The sequence below is a fragment of the Callionymus lyra genome, chromosome 1 (genome assembly GCF_982586985.1).
Source record: "Callionymus lyra chromosome 1, fCalLyr1.hap1.1, whole genome shotgun sequence".
NCBI classification, from domain to species: domain Eukaryota; kingdom Metazoa; phylum Chordata; class Actinopteri; order Syngnathiformes; family Callionymidae; genus Callionymus; species Callionymus lyra.
In genome coordinates, this window is record NC_141818.1 from 34,227,155 (window position 1) to 34,241,878 (window position 14,724).

Here is a 14,724-nt window from a genome sequence, read left to right on the forward strand (position 1 = left end):
TTATAAACTTCATTGTAATTGTGTTTTTTGGCGCCCATCTTTTTTTTTTAAGAATTATCATTTAAATCTCGACAGAATACACTGTAATACAGTTCACGCGACTGTTTAATTCATTACTTTAATATAAACATGACATTTTTGGGGGATTTAAAGTCGGACAGAATAATACAATAAATGTATAAATGTTGTAAAAAATGAAAACAATACAATGTGTACACTTGTGAACAAATTAAACAATCTTTAAAATCCCTAATATCAACTCCTTTTAGTGTTACATTTGTATGAATCATCACTGAAATACATTTTTTTTTAAATATTCCAACCATTTGCTTGATCGCCTGCCCTGTAGACCAATAATACTAAATCCATAGTTTCATAACTATTTTTTAAATGAACAGTTCAGGAAAGATGTTTGGGATACATAACAAGAACTTGAACTTGTTTGGGGTTTTAAATGTTTTGGTGTGTGTGTGTGTGTGAAAAAAAGTATGTTTTTTAAAATCCTACTTAAGTCTTTGGTAAGTTACAGGACATAAGAGCATAAACATGTTCAACCGGTTTTATAAATCCAACCACAGACCAGGCTCTCAGTCAGTGTGATCATGACTTCTCTTTCTTGAAATAAACAGTCCGTCCTCACGTCGTGCTGATCCTAAAAATCCCCGAACCTGAAACATGAGGAAAGAAACGGTCAGTGCAAACAGAAAACAGTGACTCTCACCCTCAACCCTTGAGTTGTCTCTGGGTCAAGGTGACCCGGTGCCCCGAAAACAAATGTGTTTGAAGTATTTCTTGTTTTGTCTTAAGGTCAAGGTGACCCGGCCCCGGAAGCCAGAGACAAAATAAGGGATACATTTGTTTTAAGGTCCCTGGGTCACCTTGACCCAGAGATAACACAAGGTTTAAGGACACAAGTTTTGAATTTAAATCACTTGAAATGTTGTGGCAATAAAGTATCAGTCCTAGCTTCTGTGACGGGACACAACAAAGAACAAAATAAAATGAATGCTAAACTTTTACCTCAGGGATTGCTAGCAGCCCCGAAAACACCAGGGCATATAGGACGTACCTGGGGCCAAACGTGGCCCTTGATCGGATTTTATGTGGCCTGAGAGTTTCATTACAAAGTGTATAACTGAACCAAAGACATTTAAAATTTGTAAAAACCTTTTAAAATGCCACACAAGATAAATGTAAAAAAGGAAAGTAAAGCAATGCTAAGTGTAAATGCTAATTCCTAAATTGTTTAATCTGTGAATGAGCTATTATTGTGAAGATAAAGTTGATGATACAGGAGCTTTTATTTTGAAGATCTAGGTGAGTTAACTCTTGGTTAGATGTCTTGGTTCATATTTGGCCCTCACTTTATCAAATGTGGCCCTCTTTGAAAAACAAACGCTTATCCCCCTTTGAGGTACGATATTCAAATTTAGGGATAAGGTTTCCTCAAAGAAAATTAGGTTAGGATCTGGTTTGTTTGTTATTTGATGTCTATTTATTAAATATAAAGTTTGAATCAAAGCAAGTTCTTGTGAGTTAGAAGTGATCGCTCTTGTACAATGTCAATGAGTAAGTATATCAGTCGAAATCTTTACCTCTTTTAAAATAAAATATTTCATTATAATGTGGATGGTGTTGTTGGAATTTATGCTTTATATGAACAAACAATAATTCTAACATGAACTGACATTTGATATTGTGATGTTTTGTACTATATTTTTACTGCAGTGTGACAGCAAAATAGAAGGGAATTCAAAACAAAATTATTATTTCTCGACCTTTACTAAACTTATACATTTCTTTTTTAGGCACTCAAGGTCAACCTTACAGCAAAACACGTTAAACCTTGTGTTGTCTCTGGGTCAAGGTGACCCGGTGGCCTGAAAACAAATGTGTTTAAAATGATTATTGCGTTGTCTCTGGGTCAAGGTGAAACAAAGGTCCAGAAACAAATGTGTTTGTGGGATCCCTATGGTTGTATCTGGGTCAAGGTGATTTTGAACTATCGGGTCACCTTGACCCTTGAGACAAGGATTTAGACATTAAAACCAGCGATGAAAAGATAATAAAATGGCATAAAAGGTGGAGAAAATTAAATCTGGTTCAATGGTAAGTGAACAACATTTGATACTGGGCTAAAGAGAAAGAAATTATTCAAGAAAAATTATTTAATTTCTTTTGTATCTATTATTATTGTCTTAAAAATGTTTTCCTTGAAAAAGGTTTTCTCCACAGTCATAGTCAGATTCTAATTCAGTCCAATTTACTCAAGGAAATAAGCAGTGTAATAACATTTATACACAAACTCTAAATATAATCTCGTTATAGAGAAACCACCTCTGGGCTCTTGCTGACTCGGCTTTATGCTGGGATGTATTTTAATGCACTCAAAAGTTTTTGGAGGTCGTGTCTTTTTATCTTCGTTTCATTAGTAGGCAGGTCCGTGAAAATAATGCCAACATTAAAGAAAAGTTTAACAGTAACTGTAACTTCCTCCATTGGCTGAAAAAAAGTATTTTATTTGTTGTTACACTGTTTCATATGCTTTCCTGCTTAGCCATTGTAGTTACTCAAGAGACAATACTGGATACCACAATCCCAGTTTTTAAAAAAAGTAATTTGTCGGAAATAATAACAATTTAATTTAGTAAAATAATAAGAATTCGAAGAAGGTGTGTAGCTCTTTGAGACTCACTCCGTCTCGTCGGCAGTTGGCGTGTTGTAACTCTGGAACAGCGGCTGCATGAAGAGCCCCAAAGTTCCAACCACACACACCAGGATGAAGATCCACAAGAACAGACGGTCGATCACCATGGCCACGTACTTCCAGTCCTCTATAATCTGCGGGTCGGAATCGTTAAGGGTGTTAATGGGAGGAATTGTCTGGTTAAATGCCTGGATTTTACAACACTGCAGAAAACTGACGAGAAACTGTTTCAACTCAGGAAAAACTCTAAACTTGTTTGAAAATTGTTGTCATAACATGATCTGGAGCTTGTAATCCATGCGTTTGTGTCTTCTCGTTTAGACTACCAGTTTGTTTTCATGTCTTAACAAGAAGGAGCTGTCACGCCTGCAGATAATACAAAACTCTGCAGCGAGAATTCTGACCAGCTCTAGTAGGAGAACTCACATTTCCCCGATCCTTAAAACTCTTCACTGGCTGCCAGTTTTTTTCAGGATCAATTTTAAAATTCTGGTTCTTACTTTCAGAGCTATTCATGGTCAATCTCCTCCTTACATCAGTGATCTGACCCAGCCTTACACCCCAGCTCGGGCTCTGAGGTCTGTGGATCAGAATCTACTGATGGTTCCTGAACACACTTCAGGACCAGAGGAGAGAAATCCTTCCAGGTTGTTGCTCCTGGAATGAGCTTTGAAACGATCTTCCTCTCCCTCTGTGTTTGATGGATCTACTGACTCCTTCAAGAAACATCTGAAGACATTAGTATTTATGCTCTTCCCAGATTTTCTGGGACTCCTGTGTTTGTTTTATGTGTCTCGGTCTTTTAAGTATATATTTTAACTGTGAATTGTTTTGATTGTTAAAGCGCTTTGTGACCCTGGTCTAGAAGGTGCTTTATAAATAACCATTACTTACTTACTTACTATTTATGTTGAGGTCACTGACAATGGTGAGGCAATTTGTAAAGAAAAGTGCGTAAATAATTAACAAACCTCTATTTTTAATAATAACTTACGGAAAGTTGTTAACATCGACCCACATATTGCAGAGTAGCAGGGGATGTACCTGCATCTTCAAAGTGATGGTTAGGAATTCACCGAATTAGGATCTTTTAAATACTATGGACTGAGACTAAAAGCTTTCTTTCTTACAATGTTGGTTGTGTTTTGGATTGATTCTGCTAGGGAGGTTTTTAATTTGTGAAATTCAACGAGACTTAATGTAATAGTTGGTGAATGAAACTGGAATGAATTCCTGGTATTGACAAAAAAATGTTTTCATTGTTATGACATTTCTTTTTTAAGTACATATTTCAAACTGTTTTTTAGCAGAAACTGAGAGGCCATAATAATAAATCTCACTTGAAATTTGTTTCAGTAAAGAAACGCTTAACCCTTGTGTTATCTCAACTCAGCGTTGGGTCACCTTGACCCTGAGATAACCTAAGGGTTGAAGCAGGAACTGAGGGACTGTGATCTTCTGCTACAAACGAGATGTAAAAATACAGACTTTTTCCAGAACAATTCAAGATGAACGTTACAGACGAGCCGTATGGAGGTATTTGGATGTTTTTAAGGTTTTTTTTGGACGAAGATGAAGACAAAGACAACTGGGCTTCGGTCGCTACATTAAAATGAACAAACATTTGTGTCTATAACAGTACAAAGATCAGATAACTCTGAAAATAATCCCAACCCTTAGAAAATGAGTGAGGTTTGGGTGAACTATCACTTTAATGTTGTTTTTTTTGCGAATTCCTTGATTTTCTGAGACACCTGTGTTTGTCTCTGTGTTGTCTTGATCTTTCAAGTATTTATTTTATTGGGTATTTTTTGATTGTTTAAGCGCTTTGTGACCCTGGTCTTGAAAAGCACTCTATAAATACGAATTACTTACTTACTTACTTACTTACTTACTTACAATAACAGGAATTAATTCCAGATTTAATCTTTATTTAGAAAACTTATTTTTCCTAATAATTGTATCTGTAAACCTCTTACTGCAACCTCTTAACCACTTATTTGTCCTATTAAAAAACATGTATACCCTAGAATATAAATGAAAGCATAATGCTGCATATACTCTGGGTTTTTTACTTCTGGGTAGAGCGGCGTCTGAACTGGGCTCTATGGAGTTACAATGACATTAAAGGATTATGCATTTCTTCAATGGCGGGAGCAGGTCTAGAGCAGGTCCAGCTTCTGAATCCATTCTGCCGATTCATTTTATTTGGCCAAATGGATGGCTCAACATCAAACTAGATTAAATGCTAAAAGATTTTGGCCCCTAGTGTGAACCTCTTACGGTTTTGATTGGATTTCTTGCTACCTGCTGTGTCTAACTTGACAGAGGCTGTACTGCACTGAGGATGGAACCAAAACGATATAAATTCAGATGACAGTAGCGGTGTAAGAAAATATCGATATAACCACATTTCACAATTTTTTCCTCCACGATACTGTATCAATATTTTTTTTACCTTTACAATAACATTATATTATAATACAAAGTTATGCTATGGTTTATATTTCAATATTGTGTATATAAAAGACAATCATTCGATGTTGTCTTTTTTTCAATTATTCACTGCGTTGATTCATTTGTGTCCTGCAATTAAACCTCCGGCCACTAGTTGGAAACATTCATAATTTCCTTCGTGCCAAAGTAACAACAAAACCGACAAAATGTCAGCAATGAGTGAAAAATAAAGAAAACGTCAAAGTCCGGCAGCTTTTTAAAGCTGATGTTTGGACTAATTTTGGCTTTAAAACAAAGTTTAAAGTTATAAATGAAACACTGACAGATATTGGATATTGCATGTTGCTCCAGGTTGTTTGAGATGTTAATGCACTTCATTGTGTATTGTTAGTATTAGTTTACATTTTTGTTTATATTTCTAAAAGTACTTTCCTACAAACACTTTCACATTTGATTAGAGAAAGTATTTGCTGTAAAAGCCAGAAAAAGTGTTTCATCTTTAAAAGAAACAATATATTGTTCTTTTTACAGTATAGCAATATATCGTATCGTCACACATGTTTCGTGATACTTATCGTTTCGCCAGATTCTTGCCAATACACAGCCCGAGCAATCAGTAACCAGTCAGGGGCCACTGGGAGGTTCCTGACTCACCCTCTTTGCATTGCAGTTACAAAAAGGATTTCAGATTCGTAAAGAGACGTATTCATGTATGACATCCATATAAATGTGTACTATCTTGGCTACCTTTAGAAAGAAAAACTCTCACCCCGTCATCATCGTCTTCTGTCTTCATGTGTTCCGCGATGTATTTCACGCCCTCCACCGCCTCCTCAAGGTGGGCCTCCAGCTGAGAACTTAAAGGTTTCCGGAAGTCGGAAAGACCCCCACCTCCGTCCGGAAGCTCCCCCAACTTCCAGTAGAATCTGTTAGCAAAGTCTTCGTTGACATAATAGGATTCTGCATCCGTTTTCACGTTCCTCCTCTTCTGCGAGGAGGCCTCACGGCGGACCTTGTCTCGGACTTTGAAGGATCCGGGTCGCCTCATGAGGAGTAAGGTGGGAAGCTGGACTAAAAAGAGCCGGTTGACCCACTTGGGCATGTGGTGGGTGGAAGGGGAGCGGTGGTGAACGTTGAGGACGCACACGCTGGTCACGATGGAGAAAGTTACCAGGACCATAGTGAACATTAAGTATTTACCTACGAGGGTAAAAGAGAGAAACATGTCTTGAGTTATTAAACAGTTCTACAAAGTACATCGTCCATCAATGAATACTATTGCTGGCTATACTGGAAACTTTACATTGCTATGAGAGGGTCAAGTTGTATTACCTAAACTGGAGCACTTTGGCTGACCAAAAAACACAGCCTTTGCTAAAAAAGAAAACAAGAACCAAAGAAATGTTGCAGAAATTTGCAGATGTTAGTGAAACTTTAAGTTTTATAGCTTCTTGATTACGGTAAATGGTAGTGATGGTCTGGTGAAGCATCATGAAGCAGTGCCATTATCTTCAGAGTCCACTAGACTACTTTCCTTTTTTTTTAACAACTGTTCCAATGAAACTTTAAACTGATGGCATCACTACTGACCTCTAAACAACATGACACTGCTTCAAGAAGCTTCATCAACCCATCACTAGTAAATGGGTTCCAGGGCCAGTCCAAATTGCTTGAGTTAAACAGGAGAGCTCTACGCCCTTAATGCCTCAAGACATTTGCGTAGGTAGGCATTTCTCAAGGCCGGGACGTTTTGTGACAAACATAATCTACTTCAAGAAGCTTCTTTCTGTTTGCCTTATCAGTAGGACAAGATCATTTAACCGATTCCACCGATTAAGTTCAAGTTCAGGATATATGTAGGTATGCTTTGGATTTTGGAAAGACGGCCTCCTATTCATCGCATGGTGGTTGCAGGGCAACATGAAATGGTCACAAGAAATTGATCTTGTCAAAATCATGAAATCTGTCTGAGGATTCCCCAAAGTATTCATGGCTCTGGGTCTCCAAATGAAGGTGATGTCCACATATGTGATATCATTGGGGTCTGCATGCCACTCCCCACTGGATGGCTTTTTACCACACATAAAACATTTATATTGACTAAAAGATGATCTTCGTCAGCCTGATCACTTTCCGTTCTTTCATTTCCCGGTCTGACCATACGTATGACTTTGACGCCCGCGCTACATGTGACGAAGCCGCTGATTACTGACATACTTTAATGTTACAATTAAGACCATAAAACCATCATATTTGACAACCGTTTTTGTTAAGAGAACAAATCCCAATATTATCATGAAAATTAGAAAATGTTTATTGCCAGTAGTGTTAGAAAAACTCGATTTTTTGTGTAGTGCATACATTATACAAATGGAACACATTAAATAAAGAAAAAATGACTCGTTCAATAAAGTGGGCATATATATATTTAATAATTGGTTTAAATCGGGAAAAAAAATCGAAATGAAAACTAAATAATCAATGAGGTGTTTATGATCCGAACTACAGACTAGAATGAGTATAGAAAGGGGAATATTCTACCATTTTTGTTATTTGAAAAGCGAATTATTTCTGAACTCGAATGTTTGTATTGCATTGTACAGTTGTGCGTTATTATTAGTAAAACAGCTTCAGCCAATCAGCGGCTTCGCCACATGTAGGACAGTATGACATGTATCATCAGACCAGGAAATAAAAGAACGGAAAGTGATCAGGTTGACGAAGATCGTCTTTTTGTCAATATAAATGTTTTATGTGTGGTAAAAAGTATAATGTAGACGTTCTGTTGAAGTTTCTTTAACCCATAAAAAATATTTTAAGGAGACGTTTGCATATGCAGCGTGTGTCGTCATCACGTAGGAAGTGGGGGGACGGAAATTGTAGGGGGGACCGAAATTCTACCTACACCGGCTATCGCAAATGCAAGCTACCACATTCAGTCAATTGTTTTCAAGTGCATAAGATGACCGTAAAATATTTTTGAGGTAACATGTACTGCGTTTATGACTGCCATGGTGCATATATTGTGTTAAACCCAATTTAATAATGTCACTAATGTCAAAATACCTTAATAAAGCCCCCCTATTCCTATAAACTACTTTAAACCGAATGCCGAATTAGAAGATTGACATCAAGGCAGAGCCGAAAAAACACACTAACATGAATTAAGTTGTTAGTGTCCCAGGAGTGTTTCCACCGAAGACATCTTTGTTGCCTACGCTTTCCCAAAAAGAGGTCATTCCAAATTGGTTCACCGTAGAGGGAAGACAGCATAGACGCAACTGAGATTATATTCTGCACCAAAGTAACCGGACTCACCTATAAGTGGAACGGCAACGGATGTCGGAGGCACAATCTTAGAGATAAGCAGCAGGAACACAGTGAGCGCCAGCAGCACCGAGATGCACAGCGTCATCTTCTCCCCGCAGTCCGACGGCAGGTAGAAGACCAGGATCGCCAGGGAGGTGATCAGGATGCAGGGGATGATCATATTGATGGTATAAAACAACGGCTTCCTCTGGATCACAAAATCGTAGGAGATGTCCAGGTACGTGATGTCGTTGGGGTCTTCGTTTTTACGGGCGGGGAGCGACACGATGTCCCACTCCCCGCTCGGCGTGAAGTCGTCGCGGCTGGCGTAGTCGCTGGTGAGGATCAGGTCCAGCTCTGTGTAATCGTAGGTCCACGAGCGGAACTTCAAGGTGCAGTTCTGTTGGTCGAACGGGAAGTTCTGCACCTCGATGGCACAGGCTGACTTGTAGATGGCCGGGGGGAGCCAGAAGATGTCGCCGGTGTTGGAGACCACGGCGTTGCAGTAGAAGGAGACCTCGTACACACCGTCGGCACTGGACGGAGACAAAGGAGACACGTTGAAGTGTAGAAAGGGAAAAGGAAAAAATGAGGCTGTTGACTGTAAAATAACCGTCAACACGTGAAAATGGGTCAGTCAGTAGATGGCACCAGTGCTGGAAAGTGTCAGAATCTTGTTGTTGCCATTTTCTGTGCGAAACCACCAAATACGAATTTCTTTTGGTATTGTGTGCAACATTAAACATGTTTAAAAATATATATGGTTAAACAGAAATAAAACAGTTAAACTATTTACTTGTGATGGTCTGATGAAGCTTCATGAAGTAGTTTCATTTTTTACTAGATTGCGGTCTTTGCACTATTTTCCTTTTTTTTGTTCTAATAGAACAGTTTTCAACTCAAATCCAACAACTTTCAACTGTTACTGAACAGTTTTCAACTACAATCAAACAACTTTCAACTGTAACCGAACAGTTTTCACCTACAATCCAACAACTTTCAACTGTAATCGAACAATTTCCAACTACAATCCAACAATTTTCTACTGTAATCGAACAATTTCCAACTACAATCCAACAATTTTCTACTGTAATCGAACAATTTCCAACTACAATCCAACAATTTTCAACTTTAATCAAACAATTTTAAACTACATCCAACAATCTTCAACTGTAATCCAACAGTTTTCAACTACAATACAACAACTTTCAACTGTAATCCAACAGTTTTCAACTACAATCCAACAACTTTCAACTGTAATCGAACAGTTTTCAACTACAATCTAACAACTTTCAACTGTAACCGAACAGTTTTCAGCTACAATCCAACAACTTTCAACTGTAATCGAACAATTTCCAACTACAATCCAACAATTTTCTACTGTAATCCAACAATTTCCAACTACAATCCAACAATTTTCTACTGTAATCGAACAATCTTCAACTACAATCTAACAACTTTCAACTGTAATCGAACAGTTTTCAACTACAATCTAACAACTTTCAACTGTAACCGAACAGTTTTCAGCTACAATCCAACAACTTTCAACTGTAATCGAACAATTTCCAACTACAATCCAACAATTTTCTACTGTAATCCAACAATTTCCAACTACAATCCAACAATTTTCTACTGTAATCCAACAATTTCCAACTACAATCCAACAATTTTCTACTGTAATCCAACAATTTCCAACTACAATACAACAATTTTCTACTGTAATCGAACAATTTCCAACTACAATCCAACAATTTTCAACTTTAATCAAACAATTTTAAACTACATCCAACAATCTTCAACTGTAATCGAACAGTTTTCAACTACAATCCAACAACTTTCAACTGTAACCGAACAGTTTTCAACTACAATCCAACAATTTTCAACTGTAATCGAACAGTTTTCAACTACAATCCAAGAACTTTCAACTGTAACCGAACAGTTTTCAACTACAATACAACAACTTTCAACTGTAACCGAACAGTTTTCAACTACAATCCAACAACTTTCAACTGTAACCGAACAGTTTTCAACTACATTACAACAACTTTCAACTGTAACCGAACAGTTTTCAACTACAATACAACAACTTTCAACTGTAACCGAACAATTTTCATCTACAATCCAACAACTTTCAACTGTAACCGAACAGTTTTCAACTACAATCCAACAATTTTCTACTGTAACCGAACAATTTTCATCTACAATCCAACAACTTTCAACTTTAATCGAACAGTTTTCAACTACAATACAACAACTTTCAACTGTAACCGAACAATTTTCATCTACAATCCAACAACTTTCAACTTTAATCGAACAGTTTTCAACTACAATCCAACAATTTTCAACTGTAATCGAACAGTTTTCAACTACAATCCAACAACTTTCAACTGTAATCGAACAGTTTTCAACTACAATCCAACAACTTTCAACTGTAACCGAACAGTTTTCAACTACATTACAACAACTTTCAACTGTAACCGAACAGTTTTCAACTACAATACAACAACTTTCAACTGTAACCGAACAATTTTCATCTACAATCCAACAACTTTCAACTGTAACCGAACAGTTTTCAACTACAATCCAACAATTTTCTACTGTAACCGAACAATTTTCATCTACAATCCAACAACTTTCAACTTTAATCGAACAGTTTTCAACTACAATACAACAACTTTCAACTGTAACCGAACAATTTTCATCTACAATCCAACAACTTTCAACTTTAATCGAACAGTTTTCAACTACAATCCAACAATTTTCAACTGTAATCGAACAGTTTTCAACTACAATCCAACAACTTTCAACTGTAATCGAACAGTTTTCAACTACAATACAACAACTTTCAACTGTAACCGAACAATTTTCATCTACAATCCAACAACTTTCAACTGTAACCGAACAGTTTTCCAACTACAATCCAACAACTGTATGTAAATGTCATTGATTCCAGTACGAATAAAAACGTGCCCAACATTTATTATAGTATGTTAATTCAGATAATTGTACAAAATGTCTCGAACTAAATTGTAATTAATTCATTATCACGTGACACTGTACATCCGATTTTAATTATACGATGACGATTTATTTGTCAGGGATTAAATTACACTTTTTCAATTACGTTGATTTAAAAATATTCGCCAAATACTGCAGGTCCGGTATTGTTGTAATAATTGACGACAGAATTAAATATTTATTGTGCCAAATATAGGAGATTAACAATGAATGAATACATCTCTTTAAATAAATGTCCCAAGGCAGCAGATTACGCGTGAAAATCCACGTATAGGATGCTACTTAGCCTTTAATGGATTCGCAGTTATTAAATGAACATCACCAGATGACTAATAATAGCTTTTGTTACTCGCAGCATCAACCTACTTGTTGTACAGGACGATATCCGGGAGCCAGATGTGTTTGGACGGGATTCGTAGCTTTTTGATGCCCCCGTATTTTTCCGGGTCCCACCGCAGCCTGTAGTCGTTCCACTCCTGCAGAGATGTCGTCACTCTTTTACACTCAAAGTGCACTTTAACTTAAAATTTAACATAACTTAATACTTTTTTTACTTTTTACCTGAAAGAGCCACACGTTGGTCGTCATGATCTGTTCTCTCTCGTTCTGCAAATAAATATCACTTTTTTAACAACGAAAAAGAGCCGAAATGTTCTTCAAATATCTTAAAATATTCAGTGATTTTTGTTTGCTGTCAAAAGTTGGCTTGTTTTAAAATGATTGACACCTAAGTTATATGTTTCTAATTTGCTTCCATACAAACATAAAGATGAAAAGATTTATGTTTATTTATTATTATTATTATTATTATTATTTATGTATTTATTTATGAGAAGAATACATATTGCCGTTTAAATCCCTACTACCACCTTTCTATGACTTGACTAAAACCTGATCTGATTTTATAATATCAACTTAACTAAAAAATATGATCATTTTAAGAAAATTAAAAACGTTTCGTCGTTTTTCTTTACCCAATGTTGTTAAAGGTCCTATCCATAGTCTTTTAAGGTCGTAAATGTATTTAGTCGTTCGATATGAAGGGGTTTTGGAGGGTTTGTTATGAAAATATGAAAGAAAAAAACATTTAAATGTTACATATTGTAGCTTTAAAGGCTTTGGTACCCTATTAAACCATTGGTGCCATATTGTTTGCAACCAGGTGCTTCCTGGACTACGTTGTGTATCATCTTCACAACACAATGTCGTTGATTTGATACAAACTAGTGTTTAGTGGTGATGTGCTGATGAAGCTTCATGAAACAGTGTCGTGAGGTTAAGAGGTCAGTAGGTGGCGCCATCGGTTTAAAAATAATGTGATGTTTTATAGCAACAGTTGTTCAAAACAAAGGAAAATAGTGCAGAGTGCCATCTAGTGGACTCTGAAAATAATGACACTGTTTCATGAAGCTTCATCAGACCATCGCTAGAGTTTAGACCCATATAAGTAACAACAGAAGTTAAACTGTGAATGTTCGCTCGAGTCACAGGGAGTTTTCTTGTCATACTTTCACATTCTGCCTCTAGGACTTGCCATTTGGACTTTCCACTAACTTTAGACCCGCCACCATCACTATTTTTTTACTTTAAACGCAGAGGAAGCAGAAATTGTATTGTGGTGTTTGTAGCATGACAGCACCTTCAGCACCGGATTATTGCCTTTAAAAGACAGGCCTGTGACCCACTTTGGGGTCACAAACCAGCAGTTGAGAATCACTATTAAAGGAAACAATAGTGGAGTTTGTATTGCCTTTAAAAGAGGAAAGTTAATTCGGGGGGATTTTCCGATCAGTGAAGCCTTTCATCGGGTCACTGTTGACCGCCAGGTACTCGTGCCGACACTCACCACGCTGATGAGCTGCGAGAGCGACACCTGGATGGAGATGGTGACCTGTTGGCTTTTATTGACGGCAGGTCGGATCAGCTTGTTGTAGCGTTCCGGACCCAGCAAGTGGTTGACGAGTCTCTCCTCCGCATTTTCCGCCCGACCGCCTTCTGGGACAGACGACGTGAACACACGACATCAGGCGTCAAATCACCACGACTCACCCCCGTGGCTAACATTTCTGCTCTATTTGAACACGGGAAATAAAAGGGTCTTGTCTGTTGTTGCCCGTTGTTTTTTTTTTTTGTTTTTTTTCGCTTCGGTTTCTTCCACTGATACGTGACTGATGAGCAACACGTGAAAGCGCGAGCTGTGAATTCGCTGAACAATCAGTCACTCGCCATATGTCGGGGGAAACGAAAAATCTAGCCAAGCATGAGGACGCAGGAGCTCGATGTTCCCTCCGAGTCACGGCGACACTTTCTTACGCTTCGTGCCAGAGAAAAAAAAAATCTTCTTTACTGTTTACTTTTCTGTGACTCATTTTATTTCTTAGAATTATCCTCTCGTTAAAATGTAGCTTTACACTTGCATGTTAGCCCTGATTAACCGCGACAGAAAACTTTTTCTTGAGATTAAATCTGCTGTGATTAGTCAAGGTCTGTCACTGCGCGTCACCTATCCTGGAAGTCTTCCCCATCCAAGGGACTCGTTGTATAAACAAAGCGGGGGCGTGATTACAGCTGGCTGGAGGACGACTGAAGCCATTATTATACATAATGGACTCCGCTCTCGTAACCTTTTGTTCGCCTAGATTTCAGACGGGGAAGATCTTGATGGAGTCTACTGACTCCTTTAAGAAACATCTTAAGACGTTTCTATTTGTTCAGGCTTTTCCTTGATACTCCTGTGTTGTTCTCAGTATTATCTTGATCTTTAAAGTATGTACTTTTTTGAGTATTGTTTTGATTGTTTAAGCGCTTTGTGACCCTGGTCTCGAAAAGCGCTATATAAATAAATATTACTTACTTACTTACTTTATAAAGTAATAAGTTGAAAAGAAGGTCATAATGGGGAACTAACTGTTTAAAGTTTCTCTTTAAAGTACATATACTGTGGTAATGTTCAATAAAGACGTTAGTAAAGTTGTTGCGTCCGCAGGCGAGTCGGCCAAGTTCTGTGGAACTCAGATTTATAAGTTCAGGTACAGCTGCAGCCGTGACTGAGATGAAATGTGAAAAAGAGTGTGAAGGGGAAAAAGAAAGAAAAAAAAGCATTTTGTTGCCAGATGACGGAGACGAAAAGAACTGGAGGACGATCACATGGAAGTTTTCTCAAAGCATCATCACAGGTCTAAAGATTAAAAAGAACATAAATAAACAGAGCAGAAAAAAGAGGGAGACTATAC

At 37.5% G+C, this 14,724-nt stretch overlaps 1 protein-coding gene across 1 annotated transcript; it reads right to left on the minus strand.

Annotated features, from left to right (window-relative positions):
- Positions 1-578: 578 nt before the first annotated feature.
- LOC148089175 (neuronal acetylcholine receptor subunit beta-2-like) lies at positions 579-13,469 on the minus strand. The gene is made up of 7 exons (XM_087803949.1): positions 13,338-13,469; positions 12,053-12,097; positions 11,858-11,967; positions 8,483-9,009; positions 5,934-6,364; positions 2,696-2,841; positions 579-668 (listed from the first exon to the last, which is right to left on the minus strand). Exons 2-7 carry the CDS (start codon positions 12,077-12,079, stop codon positions 653-655), a joined length of 1,257 nt encoding a protein of 418 aa, XP_087660075.1. The 5' UTR covers positions 12,080-12,097; positions 13,338-13,469; the 3' UTR covers positions 579-652.
- Between the last annotated feature and the right edge of the window lie 1,255 nt (positions 13,470-14,724).